The sequence below is a fragment of the Scleropages formosus genome, chromosome 12, assembly GCF_900964775.1.
Source record: "Scleropages formosus chromosome 12, fSclFor1.1, whole genome shotgun sequence".
NCBI lineage: Eukaryota > Metazoa > Chordata > Actinopteri > Osteoglossiformes > Osteoglossidae > Scleropages > Scleropages formosus.
Genome location: NC_041817.1, coordinates 20,547,758 through 20,562,445, shown reverse-complemented (window position 1 = coordinate 20,562,445; position 14,688 = coordinate 20,547,758). Strand labels below are relative to the sequence as shown.

Below are 14,688 nucleotides of genomic sequence, written 5' to 3'. Positions count from 1 at the left end.
TTTCTTCGTAGCTGAACCTTTGACCTTCACGGTGAGGCCGAGGCTCCGCCCCTTCCAAGAGTGGGCGGGGAGCTTCACCTGAGTGAACAGAGGGAAAGCAGCAAAGGGGCGGGGCTTCAGGGGAAAACAAATATTTGACTTGCAGCCTAAACTGAAGTGAAACCACTTCCCCAAACACATGTAGCCATTTTGCAGAGCAGCGCGACCATCTTCCGACAAGCAGCGAAGAGCCGCAGGTACTGTACATGCTGGTCTACTCTTGCTTTAACCTGCAGCCAAGGTTTAAAAATTAATAAGGCCCATGGCGTCTGTTTACTGGAGGTGGCACCACTCTCAAGTAATAATAGGGAAAATTCTCCAAGGGCCTGAGAAGCTAAGATGACAGTTAAATCAACTTTAGCAATCAGTCAATGTTTCCAGAAAAAGGTATTTTTCTTAATGCATATGCATTGGAAAGGGCTGTTGAGTGGCGTCTACCGGATGACAGGGGTTAAAGGGGGAATCAAGAACGGTGGAAGGATGGACACGCTGGTCCGATCCTCGCTCGGGTGTAACTGCAAGGATGATGGAAAAAGATTCGCAGCTGCAAAGGAACGGATATTCAGTTCACTGCAGTTATGCTCACTGCCTCCGAAATGATCCAACAGAGGGACACAATTTACCAGACCACGTGTTCCACTGTCATAAAAAAACACATGATCAGTGATACTGAGTTTTGAATTGTGAATTTTCACTTTTATTTGCCTTTTTGTCTCCGAGAACGACAAATGTGTAGCTCCGACGGTGCGGGTCGGACACATTCCTCTCCATAGTTGTGTTTAGGCCTTAAAGGTGAGTCCGAATACTCCGGCAGTTGGAAGTTACAGTTTAAACTGGACGGAAGAAGACGGACATGAGCAAGTGAATACAATGAAATGTAGGACAGGGCTCCTCCAAGCCGGGGCAGCATCTGCACCCACGGTGCCGCGCTATTTGAGGACGGCCGGCCGTTACCGGGTCACTCGGGGGCCCGTTTGTTTATGTTTTGCTTTGACACTTTGGTTAACCGTGGTATTTCAGGGTCATTCCACCAGTTGCAGCGGAAGGTCCAGTCACTCAACTATAGAGGATTTGTATGAAGTCAATGCAAAGAAAACATATATCTAAGTACAATAAGTGAGCCACGATGATGAACAATATTGTTATGATTGCATTTTTTTTTTTTTTTTAAATTTTATGTGCACATCTGTTGTCAGTAGAGCACATGTGGTGATAAATTTTCTATCTTCCCCCAGTCCTTGTAATTTGGAACTTTTATTTATACTTACTTATATATGTTTGAATATGTATGTGTGAATATATATACATATCTATGAAGAAATTAATATATTTTTATTACTTACCAAAAAATTAAGCTTATCACCTTTCTTACTGGTACAGCACGTTGGCTTCTGGGACTCTGGCTAGAGGATTTTGGGTTACGTGTAGAAGTTTTTAACCACTATGCAAATAAAATATTTTGCTAAAGTGATTCATTGAAGAGCCATCTGTTACTTGACGCGTTATTCGTGTTTCGGTGACATGTGCGACTGTGGTTCTATATTTACACCTGGCGTGATTCACATTAAGAATTAGTTTCATGATAAAACTTGCCCAGCAGTTACTAGATATTTGGACCTGAAATTCTGGTTGAGTCAAAGTCATTTTTGCCCTTGTTTGCCTAGGAGATTGTCTACTATTATTATATTGAATTATAGCTTCCCGAGACCCAGCCACTCATTTCTGACCCCTCTTTAAATGTCCCAGGCCATACATACTGCAGTCCTCATGCACCACATAGAGGGCATTCTATAGGAGCTATATTTTTAGCCGAGAAATATGTTTAGAAACCTTTTTGCCGGCTCTCAATAAAGAGAAATCAGTTGAAATGACTTTATTGCATTGCATTCTTTACAAAAGATACACATTGCTCCTGGGTGTCTTAAAGAATACCTTTTAGGGTCTGAAAGGGGCACTTGGTAAGGTAGAGGTTAGAGCTGTTCTTTCGGCACCTAGAGGTCACAGGTTCAAGCTTCCCCTCCAGCTGTAGTACCGTTGAGCAAGGTACTTACCCTGAATTGCTCCACTAGAAGTACCCAGCTCTATAAATAGGGTAAATAACATTGTAAGTCTCTTTGGAGAAAAGCGTCGGCCAAATAAGAAAATGTAAAAGCCCGCTAAGTGTTACTGGGTGTAGATGCAGCGTTTCGCTGTCCGCCGTTCATTTTAAAGCTTCTTCAGCTCAAACATCAGCAGTTTGAATTCAGCCCGGCGAGTTTCAAATGCGCCGTCAGCGGAGTTTTGCAGAACGCGGCATGCGTAAAACCCGGCCTTACGGCTCGGCTCGTTCTGCGCAAGCCGAGGCCTGTGGGACTGCGGCACAAACAACCCCCCCCCCCCACGTGGCCGTTCCCACGTGTTCCCTTGAGAAACCGAGTAGGCCTGACCCCTCCCGGGTAAGCTCCAGCCCCTCCGGGGGCTGGTTGGCAAGGCACCCGGTGACACGCTCGTGCGCCGTAACCCAACACTCGGCTAGGAGCGGTGAGATAATGAGGGCTGGGGGTCGGGTGGGGAGGAGACGACAGCGTAAATGAAAGGACGGTTTGACGGCAACCAAACAGACAGTTTGCCTTTTGCAGAGATCTGAGGAGCAGGAGGACCGGCACGGAGGAGGGAACCGAAAGCTCCGGCGGGCGCCGAGCGGAGAACGCGGGTACGAGAGCGTCGACACACCTCCACGAGAGTGGAATCGTTTCGCCGCAATGATCCACAGGGACTTTCTGTGACGTTCCAACACTTCTGTCATGTGTCTTCATTTTTTTTTTTTTAAATCACTTTTGTTTTTCAAACATTCTGGTCAGCGAAGCTGTGAAGTCCTGGAGCCGAACGACATCTGAGTGGTTCGGTGTAAATGAGCTGAAAAAAAAAAACTTAAGAAAGTTTATTGTTATATGCAAAGGGGGCGCGGTGGCGCAGCGGGTGCTTGGCCTGTGCCTGCTCTCCGGTGGGTCTGGGATTCAAGTCCCGCTTGGAGTGCCTTGCGATGGACTGGCGACCCGTCCTGGGTGTGTCCCCTCCCCCTCCGGCCCTACGCCCTGTGTTGCCGGGTTAGGCCCCGGTTCGCCGCGACCCCGTTTGGGACAAGCGGCTTCAGACAGTGTGTGTGTGTGTGTGTGTGTGTGAGATTGTTATATGCAAGCCTTGAAATCCATCTGTGGCCATGGCTGTAAATATTTTTCACCGAAAGAGGAAGTCGGGTTCCATTGTTCTAAAATATACCAAAAAAAAAAAAACCAGATTTTCACTTTCAAAATAAGTTACTCCGCACTGCATTGTTGCAATGAGATTTTTAGCTCTTCGAAAACAAATTAAAGCGATTTGCTTTGCAACGTTAGCGTCCGGCCTCGCGTGAGAGCAGATGTAGCTGCGTCTGCTCTTTGGGAACCTCCTGAAATTCCAACAAAGTTGGAAAGTTTGACCCTTTTTATGTTTTCTAACATTTGAATTTGGGCCCCTGCTGCACCGTTGCACATTGAGCCCCCTGCTTGGAACACGCCTGCAGGTGTGCGTTCGGAGAGAGGCGTCACAACGGGAGCCTTTGAGAAAACGTGGCGGCGGGCAGCTGCTTTCCGTTGCCGCGCTTTCGGGGCGCCCCGGCGCAGCTGCTTGTTTGCATGTTCTTGTTTGCTGTGACGCGGTCGGCCCGCTTCCTTCCTGCAGCGTTCTCGACCCCGAGTCGGAGACAAGGCTGGAGGGAGGAAGAGGCAGGGCGGTCCGAGACAAACCCTCCCTCCGCTCCGCGCTCCACGGGCCGCGGTCCGCCGAGAAATCGTGGGCCGCTGTAAACTCTGGGAAACGTGTCCCTGACCTGGTGAGTTCGGACCCTACGGACTCTTTCTTCGCCCAATGTCTCTCGCCGCCTGACGGTTGACAAAAGCTGGTGACATTTGGGTGTCATTGCAAGAATGACGGCAACCTGTTCCCCACCCTTTCCAGGTTAAAGTTGAAGTCCTCCGCTCGTGTTTTTTCTTCGCACCAAACCTGGCAAATGAGAAGCAGCATGAGTCCGGTCACGATTCCCTGCCGCTTCCTTGGACCGCGTGTGGGTTCTTGAAGATAACGCACAGCTGCTCCCCCAAGCACATTATCTAGGAGGGCTTCGGCGCCAGCGGCGCCTGAAATCTTCCAGGGATTTCTCAAGTGGCAGACAGTGATCCGATCCAGCGAAGTCCCTGTGATCCGAGCCGGCGCCGCTCCGAAGCGTTTTGGGATGAAACCGTGACGCTGCGGAGCCGTTAGAGCACGATGGCAGCCGTTGGAAACAACGAACTGGTCATTGAGTTTGCCAGTAGCTGCATAGAAAGCGTACAGCAGGTAAGCCACTCCGAACACTCCTTTCTTCGTGTTCGCCGCCTGCAAAATATATTTTTGACTATTTTTAAAGCTTCTTGACATCGTTATTACATTCTCTGAAACTGAGAGAATATAAGGTGTGGCGGTCTCGTCCCCGAAGCACGTGTCACGAGGCTGGGTACACCCTCAGCGTCACGTACAACCCTGACGTCCACGGCAGCCCAGCATGGGGTAAATCGCACACTCGCTCGCTCTCGCACACGTGTAGGAAAACTAATCACAAATGGCAGCTTTTTTTTTTTTTGGACTGCGGGAGGAAACCAGAGCACCGCGGGGGGGGGGGGGGGGGGGGGGGAGATGCAAACCCCACGCAGAGCTAACCACAGCAGAAGTTTCGTCCGGACCTGCAGCGCAGGAGTCGCGCCGTACCAGCAGCACCCGCCGTTTCACCAAGCGCCCCCCCTTATATAGCGTCGCGTGAAATTTTTCTGAAAGTCGCACAGCGCGATCAGCCATCTCATTTTACAGCTCCGTGCGTCACGCAGGGGAATTCACGACAATGCTGCCTGCAGTTCTCCTGTACTTTCCGCCGATACTTCCCGTAAAGTCTTACCCGCAGCCCGCTTTATTCAGCACTTTCTGAGACTGCTTATTAAACAATTGCGCTGCAATATTTCAGATTGCACGTGGGCTCTAACACGAAAACAGCGGATTATTCAAACTCTTCACTACACACCTGATTCCTGGCGAGATTCACGCCGGAAGAGACATAGCGACGTCTCCTCAGAAAGGATGCTCCACCTCCAGCAGCTCCACTTGTGTAACGCGTGGAGGATGCTGGAGGTCTTCTTGGCCTGAGAGGTGGCCCAGCAACAGGGGAAGACTGCACATCCCCTGGAGGTGTGCCAGCTCTCATTTGGGTCATCCCTAGAGGGAAGTCCAGCAGACAGGGTGTCGGCGGCGTTGCGTCTCGCCACAGCCGAGTCTGAACGGCCTCATCGCGGAGCGCTTCGCGAGCGCGCCGCCAACTCGGGCAGATCTGCGAGCGCAAACACGAAGCGGCACGTGCTGGAAACCGAAAGGTCGACTTCCCCTCCGTAGAAGCCGCAGCTGCTGCCGCCGGTCGAGTTGCGCGGCGACGGTTCGCGCGCCCGTTTGGGGAACGTGGGCCGTCGAAATGAGGATGGTTTTCTCGCAGTTTGCTTAGCTGTTCCCTGCACGTCACCAACCCTCAGGTCATTTGCAGGACGGGGCAGTGCGAAGCCCACCGGTACCCTGCTGATGTTAGAGCCTTAAGGCTCTCCCACGCCCTTCTCCTCCTCCTCCTCCTCCTGTCCTTCCCATCGTCTCAGAGATGGGATAAGGTGGCTGCCCGGACTCCTCGCTGCCGCGTGGAATGTTATTGGGGAGGTGCTGTAAATACACGGCCCCTCCCTACACTGCACAGTGTAACTGCCCTCCTCTCCCTGCTCCCCTCTGCATTCCTTCCTTCCGATCTCACTAGTTCAGTTGAGCTGATTAACAATGATACGTCACTGCCTTACGAAACATGGTGAAGGTGAGCCGTCAACAGCCCAGTTCAGTCCTGTCTGTGTGAGAAAGTTATTTCATGGTTTATGGGACACTTTAGTCTTAAGAAAACTGTAGGATGAATCATTCAGACCAGGGGTAATAAACTGGAGCCCATGGATCCCTTGGAGGTCCATAGATGGGCTTTGGGTCTGTGGGCCACAGGTCTGCTTGGAAAATAACTCTGCAGAGCTAAATTAATGTTAGAAATAAAGTAAAATGGTACTGCGTCCTTACTATGCGTCACATTCTATGTGAAGTTTCACTGAAATAAATATTTTGTCAGCATTTATTTATGGGCATTTTCTTAGTAAGGCTAATTAGTTTTCATGACATTCTTAGAGGGCTGGGCAGTAAAAATTTTACCTTGCTCTAGGGTGCAGCAGGGCCCCAAGTTGGGACTTGAGTCACCAGCTTTCCTGTTGTCGGTCTACATACTTGACCCCTACCTTGCCGAGCGCTGTCTGTTGGTTGCGTACTGAACCGGTCCGCTTCGCCCCACCGCCACGCGTGAGCCTTACGGTGGTCTTCCTCCACGTGCAGCTCAGCGACCCGTCAGTGTTCCCAGCTGTGATTGTGGAGCAGGTCCCAAACTCCCACCTCCTTAGCTACTCGGACCTGGCGTGCGAGCAGCCGGCCTCAGGCGGCTTCCATCCCAACTCCCTGGATGTGGCAGAGGAGCAGGTGGTGGGGAAGGAGGAGGAGGTGACTCTCACAGGTAACCCAGATCTGCTGTGCTCTTTAAAATGGGACCGTGTGTGTGTGTGTGTGTGTGTGTGTGTGTGTGTGTGTGTATATTTCATTTTAAATTATAAATACACTGATATCTTAAGTGAGAATGTGTATATGTATATATGTAACTATATATAGATACATAGAGACATATACATATATGTACAGATATATATTTGTGTGTGTATGTACACACACACACACACACACACACACACACACACACACACACGTGCATCACTTTTTCTTAATGGTATAATTTTGTTACTCCCAGGTGGGTTGCAATCGGGAAGAGGGTTGCTCACAGGAAGCAAATTTATTGTGCGTTTGTCATTCACTGTAAGTTGCCTATAAGGAAAATAAATAAAAACATTTACCAGAAATATTGCACAAATTGTATTTTTGCTGAGATGTACGTCGCTTTGGAGAAAAGCGTCTGCCGAATGAATAAATGTATTGAAAAATTGATTTCGATGTACTCTTCATCATCTGTCTTAAAACTTTCAGTTTGACGAAAGCATCGATGAAAAACGAATCTCAGTAATCTTTCTAAAAGAGCTGCCTTCTTTGTTTTGCCACAAGCAGCATTTTCAAATTGTCTTTTTGAGAAACGTTAGACTTTACCTTACTTTTTTTGTAGTTTCTCATATTTCGTGCGTGTTTGGTGACATCATAGATGCCATTGTTTTTAATGAATCGGAATGTAAAGTCCAAAAATAAAAATCCCGCCGCTGATGAGTTGTAATGTTGTCAGTTAGGAGCAGTCACTTCCTGCACTAGCAGACACACAATAGACAGTTGAAATATTAATGAGACTGTTTGCAGCCCCCCCACAGTCATCAGTTACTGAGAATACCCAAGCAGTTTCAAAAAAAACCTCTATTTCCCAAATTTGACACTTTTCGGAAGAAAAATGAAAAGCGTGCCATTGAGCTGTTATGTTCTCGCTAATTTTTAAAAATATCCATAACAGCTGTGCTGGGTATTTAAAGGTGTGAATACATTTGAATTACCATCTATGAAATCCGCAACGCCTCAACTAAATAATCTAAAATATGTCACATTGTCGAGTAAATCCTCACTCTGGAATTTGACAGTGCATTTAGGCAACAAAAACAATCTGATATTTTTCCATTAACACCAAAAGTGCTGGTGAAATGTACTAAATGATAATAAAGATGATAGAAATCAAAGTAAAAAAATGTAACCATTAAAATGTTTCTAACTAATATTAATTTGTTATTATGGATATTATTACAGTAACATAAGTCAACACAGTAGGAGTTACTTTTTGGTTTTTGCACAAAGTTCTGTGAATTGCTGCCGTGAAAGGACACGTCGTTGGGTGCTCTAAATAAGCAGCTATAAAGCCACATGCACAAGTACCCGAGTTGTTTCTTTTCTTTTCTTTTTTCTTTTCTTTACCATGTCTGGTCCCTCCCTTCTACAGCTGCAACCTGATCTCCCTGCTGATAAGACAGAAAATGTGAAAGGGCTGTTTTTCACTCACTCGCCCCCTGTTGGTGGAAGTGACAAGGTGCTGTTAGTACATAATACTAAGCATGCCTCCTGAAATATTAATTTATATTATTTCATGTAGTAACTCACAAAGTCCTCACACTTATTCATCCAGCTGGACATTTTTTTTTACTGCTCTAATTTAGAGCAAGTTCATTGCTAAAGGGTGCTATAGACAGAGAAAGGGAATTGAACCCACAACCTTTGGGTCTAAAGGCAGTAGCTCTAACTGCTATTCTATCAGCTGTCTTAGGGATTGTGATAAGCCAGCTGTTTAGTACCAAACCACTCCAACATAAGACATCTGACAGCATTTATTATATTTCCCTCCTTCCCTTCTATAGTGTCCTTCCTTCTAATTGTTGTCGTCTTCATTTTTTAATTCGGCTCAAATTTTTTTATGAAGAGTCTTAACCTACTTACGATTTGACCCTTTCTCTTTCTGGGTCATTTTTACTCTGTCAGTTCAGAGCGAGTACCTTGACCAAGGGTACGACTGCATGAGAAGGAATCTGAACCCAAGTCCGAGAGGAGGATACCCCCTTAATGCAAGATTTGGGTTGCTTGGCATGTCTAAAAATTATTTCATGTATTGTTCTCAAAGTTGTTCATTCACCTTGTTTTACTGTTATACTTTTGCTCCTCAATGAGGACGCTGTTGGAATCACCTTCCACCTCTTTGTTATCCACCCTCTTTTTTGGAATCACCTTGCACCTGACCTGCTTCCAGTGGAGACGTGCTGTCACAATGGCGAAGAGGAGGCCATGGAAGCAGTGGAGGCTCCGGAGATGCTGCTGAGCTTGGACCCCTCCACCATGCTTCTTGAGGAGAAGCAGACGTGTGAGTATGGAGCATGAGCCTCCGCTGTCCAGCTGCTTCATGTGAAGGAGAACCCATGGAAGCAGGTTCTCCTTCACAATGCTTTCAAATTTTCTTAATTTTCTTTCCATTTCTGTCACGTTTTGATTCACTACGGACATGGATCCATAAGTCAGAGGATTTGCACCGTACAGATCCGAAGCATCGCTACTGTGTCCACGGCAACAGTATTCTGACAGTCCTTCGAGTTTCCACTTGTGACATTTGTACTCGGCATCACACGCATCTCTGTTTGCCCACAGCTCAACCGTTTGGTGTGCCACTGAGCATAGGGAAGACCGGTTCTCAGCTCCAGCAGGAAGCCCTGGTTAAATCTGCTGCCCAGCAGCTCGGAGGGAAGAAAGGTACATGTCAGGCTGTAGAGACAAAATCCAACAAGGAAAACACAAACAAGAGCTCAGTCCATAAGACATCACATAAACAGCGTAACACACCTGAAGAACAACAGGTAACATGATGGTAAAGAATACAGCTGATGGTCACGACTAAAATATCTTACTGTAGAAATGTGCAAAACTAGGCATTGGATAAGAAAGTCATCTACATTTATTTATTCAAAAGACACTTTTATCAATGTAACTTACACTGTTAAGGTACTTACATAAGTACCTTGCTCAGCTGTACTACAGTTGGAGATAAGGCTCAAACCTATAATCGTTGAGTCCCCAATCAACAGCTCTAACTGCTACCATGGTTGTACTTGTTGCCTTGTAATCAAAGGACCTGGGTTTGAACCCCAAGTTCTGCTGTGGTACTCTTAAACAAGGTACCTACCCTGAATTACTCCAGTAAAAATGACTCAACTGCATGAATGTTTCAGCAATTTTATTTTGAATTACCTTAGGGGGCAAACCTAATAATCTAAGTCCCTTTGGCAAAAAAGCACAAGTTAAATGCTGAAAGCGTTATGGTTAAAGCTGCTGCTTTTGCATCTAAAGGCTGCAGGTTCAAATCCCATCTCTGACTATAGCAATCTTAAGCAAGGAAATTATCCTGAAATTGCTTTAGTATAAATTGCCCAGCTATATAAATAGGTAAATAATTGTAAGCTTCTTAACCGTGGAAATTGCTTTGGAGAAAAGCATCAGCTTAATGAGTAAATATAAACAAACAGATAGATGGTTTAAAATGCTATGGAAGCAATCTGAAATGATTTGAATATTGGCTCTTAGTATGGAAAAAACACCAGCATAGTTTGTGTTCTGTTCCAAAGGGTCTGAGTTTTCCTTTTGTCATGTTCTACCTTTTGAGGGAGGAAACCAAGGAAGCCTCGCCCAGTGTCTCCAACGCCAGATGTCCAGATACGGAAGAAGAGCAAAGATGGTAGAGGTAGTGTGTCCAGGGCTGTCGGCTGGGTGCGTCCCACTAAAATGACCGAGTCGCTCTGCATGGCATTCTCACCTACATGGACATTAGTTGTCTGCGCATGTCAAATACACCCTTTATTGATATTCTTATGCTATAGTGGTGGCACAGTGAGTAGCGCTGCTTTCTCACAGCTCCGGGGTGGTGCGAGAGGACATAGGTTTCATCCCTGCTCAGTATGTGTGGAGTTTGCATTTTCTCTCGTGTCTGCATGGGTTTCCTCCAAGTGCTCTGGTTTCTTCCCACAGTCAAAAGACATGCTGTTCAGGTCAATTTGTGACTGTAAGTATTATAGATATTGTAGTGTGTGAGTGACAGAGAGAGCGTGTTTCACTGATGTATGGATGAATAATCATTGTAAGTAGTGTATCTAGCAGTGTAAATCACCTTGGTAAATTAGGTGTGTGGGCTGATAACATTACATAGAGCTCATTGGAAGTCGCTTTGGAAAGAAGCATCTGCTAAATAAAGTAATGTATTATGGAGACCTTCCAACAATATCTAAAAGAAAACAAGGGAAACACAACTAAAACTGGGAAGACCCTTTCTTTTTCAACATTTTTATTTTAGATGAAGTGAGAATTATTGCTTTCACTTCCCTGTATTGTGGGAAGTCCCATGTATGAGAATGCTCAATACATTTTAAAACTAATTATTAAACTAACTAATTATGTTCTGGGTCTTCTGCAGATTCACAAGGATCATTAATGATTTCCATACGTGAAGGACACAATAAGAACACATACACCACACTGATAAAATAACCTGTTCTGCGATTTCTAGGAAGCACACTCTATCTGTGGGAGTTCCTCATGGCCTTGCTGCAGGACAAGTCAACATGTCCCAAATACATTAAATGGACCCACCGAGAGAAGGGCATCTTCAAGCTGGTGGATTCCAAGGCTGTGTCCCGTCTGTGGGGAAAGCATAAAAATAAACCTGACATGAATTATGAAACTATGGGCCGAGCGCTGAGGTAACTCTTCCTTGTCGGACTGGATGCACTTGCCTATTAGGTTTCATTTATTGCAAGGTGTAGTTTAATTAATAGCATCCTCTTGCATCTGTCTTCATCATCTCTGGTCTCATTGCACATTAAATCCATCCAAATTTCTTCTGACCCTTTAATATTTTTAAGCGACCGTCGGGTCAAGGATATTGATTTATGTCATTTAAAGTGCCGATACAGTTTGTACCGTATTATATTATGTTATTATATGCATCCAGTCTGATTTTAAGTTTAATAATGTGTTGAGTATAAATTACAAATTATACATTATAAATAAAATAATATAATAATAAATTGGCTTGTACCCCTTTTCATATTTTTATGCAGATATTTCAGTTTAACTTGTTTTTCTTTTTTTTTTTATGGAAGATACTACTATCAGCGCGGGATCTTGGCCAAAGTCGAGGGCCAAAGACTGGTGTATCAGTTTACGGAGATGCCCAAAAATCTTGTGTGGATAGGTGAAGATGATCCTGACAATGGCCGGTCGCTGGATGAGAAAATGTCATCTGAGGCACCTGTTCGCACACAGTCCGAACCCAAATCGAACATGAGGAGTGGAGGCCTGAAACACAAAGCCAGAGGATCGAAAGTAATGGCGGACTACAGAGCAAGTAGTACAGATCAGCAAGCGGAAGACCTCCAGCCAGCAGTGGGCAATGAAAGTAGTCCAAAAGCAGCTCGGCCACTGGGGCTCATCCAGCAGCACCATCTTCCCATTGTGTCTGCGGAGATGATGAGGACACTGCAGAACATACAGTCACTGCAGCCGGGTCAAAACGGCTCGGTGTTCAGGACGGTGCAGTTGCTCGAAAGCCTACAGAATGCGCAAGAGAGACACGCTGCCAAAGACATCCACCAGGAGGCGCTAGCTGGGCCCATCAGGTATCACTCATCAGTTCACAGCCTGTTGAGTTTGTCCTTTTTAAAACATTTTCTCTAAGCAACTTCCCCAGACATAACTTGCCAAAAACATGTATTTCCAAAGGTTGATAAACACATTGGCTAACAGTTACTGCACGTTTGATTACTGTAGCTGAACAGAAGACTATAAGGAGACTATAGACTATAGATAAGAAGACTATATTTATAAATGGATAAATGTTTACAACTCGTATTTTCCCCTTCAGTACCACAGCTGGTCAAACACAAGTGCCGGTGGTGATGTCAGCCGGAAGCCAGTGTGTGACGCTGCAGACGGTGCCAATGAGCTCTGAGTCAGGGACTTTGACCACTAGCAGTTCCACCTTCTTGCTGCAGACAGTCCCCTCGCTGCAGCCGGTCACAGTGATGATGAAGAAAGTCACCCCAGAAAGCTACCTGATGCAAGAGGAAGCAGACAGAGTCAGGGACAAGCCAGCAGCGTCTGCCGTGACGACCTTCGTAGGCAACCAGCAACTGGTGTCGCATCCCCCCGGCACCGTCATAGCCTCCGTCACCTCGACATCGGACAGCAAACTGACCGCAAAGCCATCCAATGGAGACGAGGAGCTGGAAAGGCAGCCAGGCATCAAAGTGGAACCCATCAGCGTCGTGGTCCTCAATGACGCTTGGGTCGGTGTCGGGGACAGCCAGAAGGACACAGAATCCTGAAAAGGGACACTGATCATGGAGCATCACTCTGACTGCTCCCTTAAGTACTCCTACCAATGAACCACCCAGGAGGTCATCTACCTCTCCTCAACAGACACCAAACAGTGTAAATAATCCAATGAGACCATAATAAATAAATGAATTTGGTTAAAATTAGCCAGTTCCTGCAAGCATAAACCCATGTGTAAGCCGTGTGAAGTTCGACACGGCTTTCAGAGATGTTAATTAATATTTTTTTTTTCCTGCTAAGACTATGAAGAATTTGTAAAATCAAACATTTGATACACTGTGTAATTTTCTTCATCAGATATTTACTGTCATTATTTATTCAGATTCCATTGAACTTATCTGATGATTAAAGCGTTCAGTGTAGCTTCGATTTAAAAAAAAAAAAAAAAAAACTGACTCACTTTTATTGTTTTCTGCTCAAAGATGTGCGATAGCTTGTCCTGAATGTGCAGTTTACACAGGCCAGGGAAGACGGCAGCATCGCGGTTAAAGAATCGGGGCTTGTCATCAAAGTTTGTTGGCTCACGTCTCAGGAGAGGCACTTATGTTGTACCCTCAAGCAAAACACTGAACCTAAGTTGCTTCGGTCAAAAATAAACTGTCCTCCCAAGCGGGTTACACAGCTCAGATCACAATTCAAGTTGTACATCAAATTGCCTGAATTATTACAGAGTTGGTCACTGGTGTGGTTCTGTGGTCCAGGGATACCAGCCATCAACTGTAACCCAGCAAAATGAAAAAATGTGGGATATGTGTAGTGTTTAGCTGTCTGTTGGACATTCAAAGGGTTTCAGAAAGTTAGGAAATTTTATACATTTTTTTCCATAATTCCCCCTGGATTGTTTCCATACAAGCACAATCTCACTGGAGAAGAGCTTATTGAAATATTTGGATGGAGATTCACACATACGGCCTTTCATCTGTTGGTGTTCTTGTCTGCAAATATGTATTTTCTTATATGAAATCTTAAAGTTTTTTTAGTCTTATTGGCTCTTTTGAATAGCTCAGTTTATTCAAAACTCATATTACGTACCGGTGAACATATAAGAATTGCTTTAAATTTTCATTCACGTTTTTTACGATCTGCTGGTTGCCTTCTAAGAAATGACTGTTCTTAATGAAATCATACTGGAAATATTATGACATGCTGGTTTACGGACTCTTACATGTGAATACATATTTTGGAATGATGTAAATACTGTAAAATATTTTTGACTGGATATAGTGTGTTAAAAATGGTGATCAAGGCCTTTATGAAAATTTCTTATCCCTGGCACTGACAAATGTTACAAGATTTGTGAAATATAAACTGAATTTTTAAATAAATTTTTGATTTATTTGTCATATATGCTTTGAGAAGCTGGTGCTGGGACACATTAAGGACACCATCCCAGACACTTTGGACCCACCGTAGTTTGCCGACCGCCACAACAGATCCACTGAAGACGCAATATCACACACACTTCACACCATTCTGTCTCATCTGGATAATAAAAACTGCTGTGCAAGGCTATTATTTGTGGACTATAGCTCAGCTTTTAACACTGTCATCCCAACCAAGCTGATCCACAAACTACTAGGGCTGGGACTGAGTGCCAGATTGTGCAAGTGGATCCTGGATTTCCTCACTAACAGACCCCAG

The 14,688-nt window shown here is 45.3% G+C and overlaps 1 protein-coding gene across 3 annotated transcripts; it reads left to right on the top strand.

Moving 5' to 3' along the window:
* Nucleotides 1–168: 168 nt before the first annotated feature.
* On the top strand, nt 169–13,448 carry LOC108930495 (ETS-related transcription factor Elf-1-like). 3 transcript variants are annotated; one of them, XM_018745770.2, is made up of 11 exons: nt 169–236; nt 2,658–2,731; nt 3,739–3,889; nt 4,015–4,392; nt 6,484–6,658; nt 8,921–9,031; nt 9,313–9,414; nt 10,322–10,399; nt 11,219–11,411; nt 11,814–12,329; nt 12,575–13,448. In XM_018745770.2, exons 4-11 carry the CDS (start codon nt 4,324–4,326, stop codon nt 13,035–13,037), a joined length of 1,707 nt encoding a protein of 568 aa, XP_018601286.1. In that variant the 5' UTR covers nt 169–236; nt 2,658–2,731; nt 3,739–3,889; nt 4,015–4,323; the 3' UTR covers nt 13,038–13,448. The 3 variants fall into 3 exon arrangements, with proteins under 3 accessions (XP_018601286.1, XP_018601295.1, XP_018601303.1); XM_018745779.2 differs by lacking the exons at nt 169–236; nt 2,658–2,731; nt 3,739–3,889 and having other exon boundaries at nt 3,901–4,392; XM_018745787.2 differs by lacking the exons at nt 169–236; nt 2,658–2,731; nt 3,739–3,889; nt 4,015–4,392 and having other exon boundaries at nt 6,641–6,658; nt 8,123–9,031.
* The last annotated feature ends 1,240 nt before the right edge of the window (nt 13,449–14,688 follow it).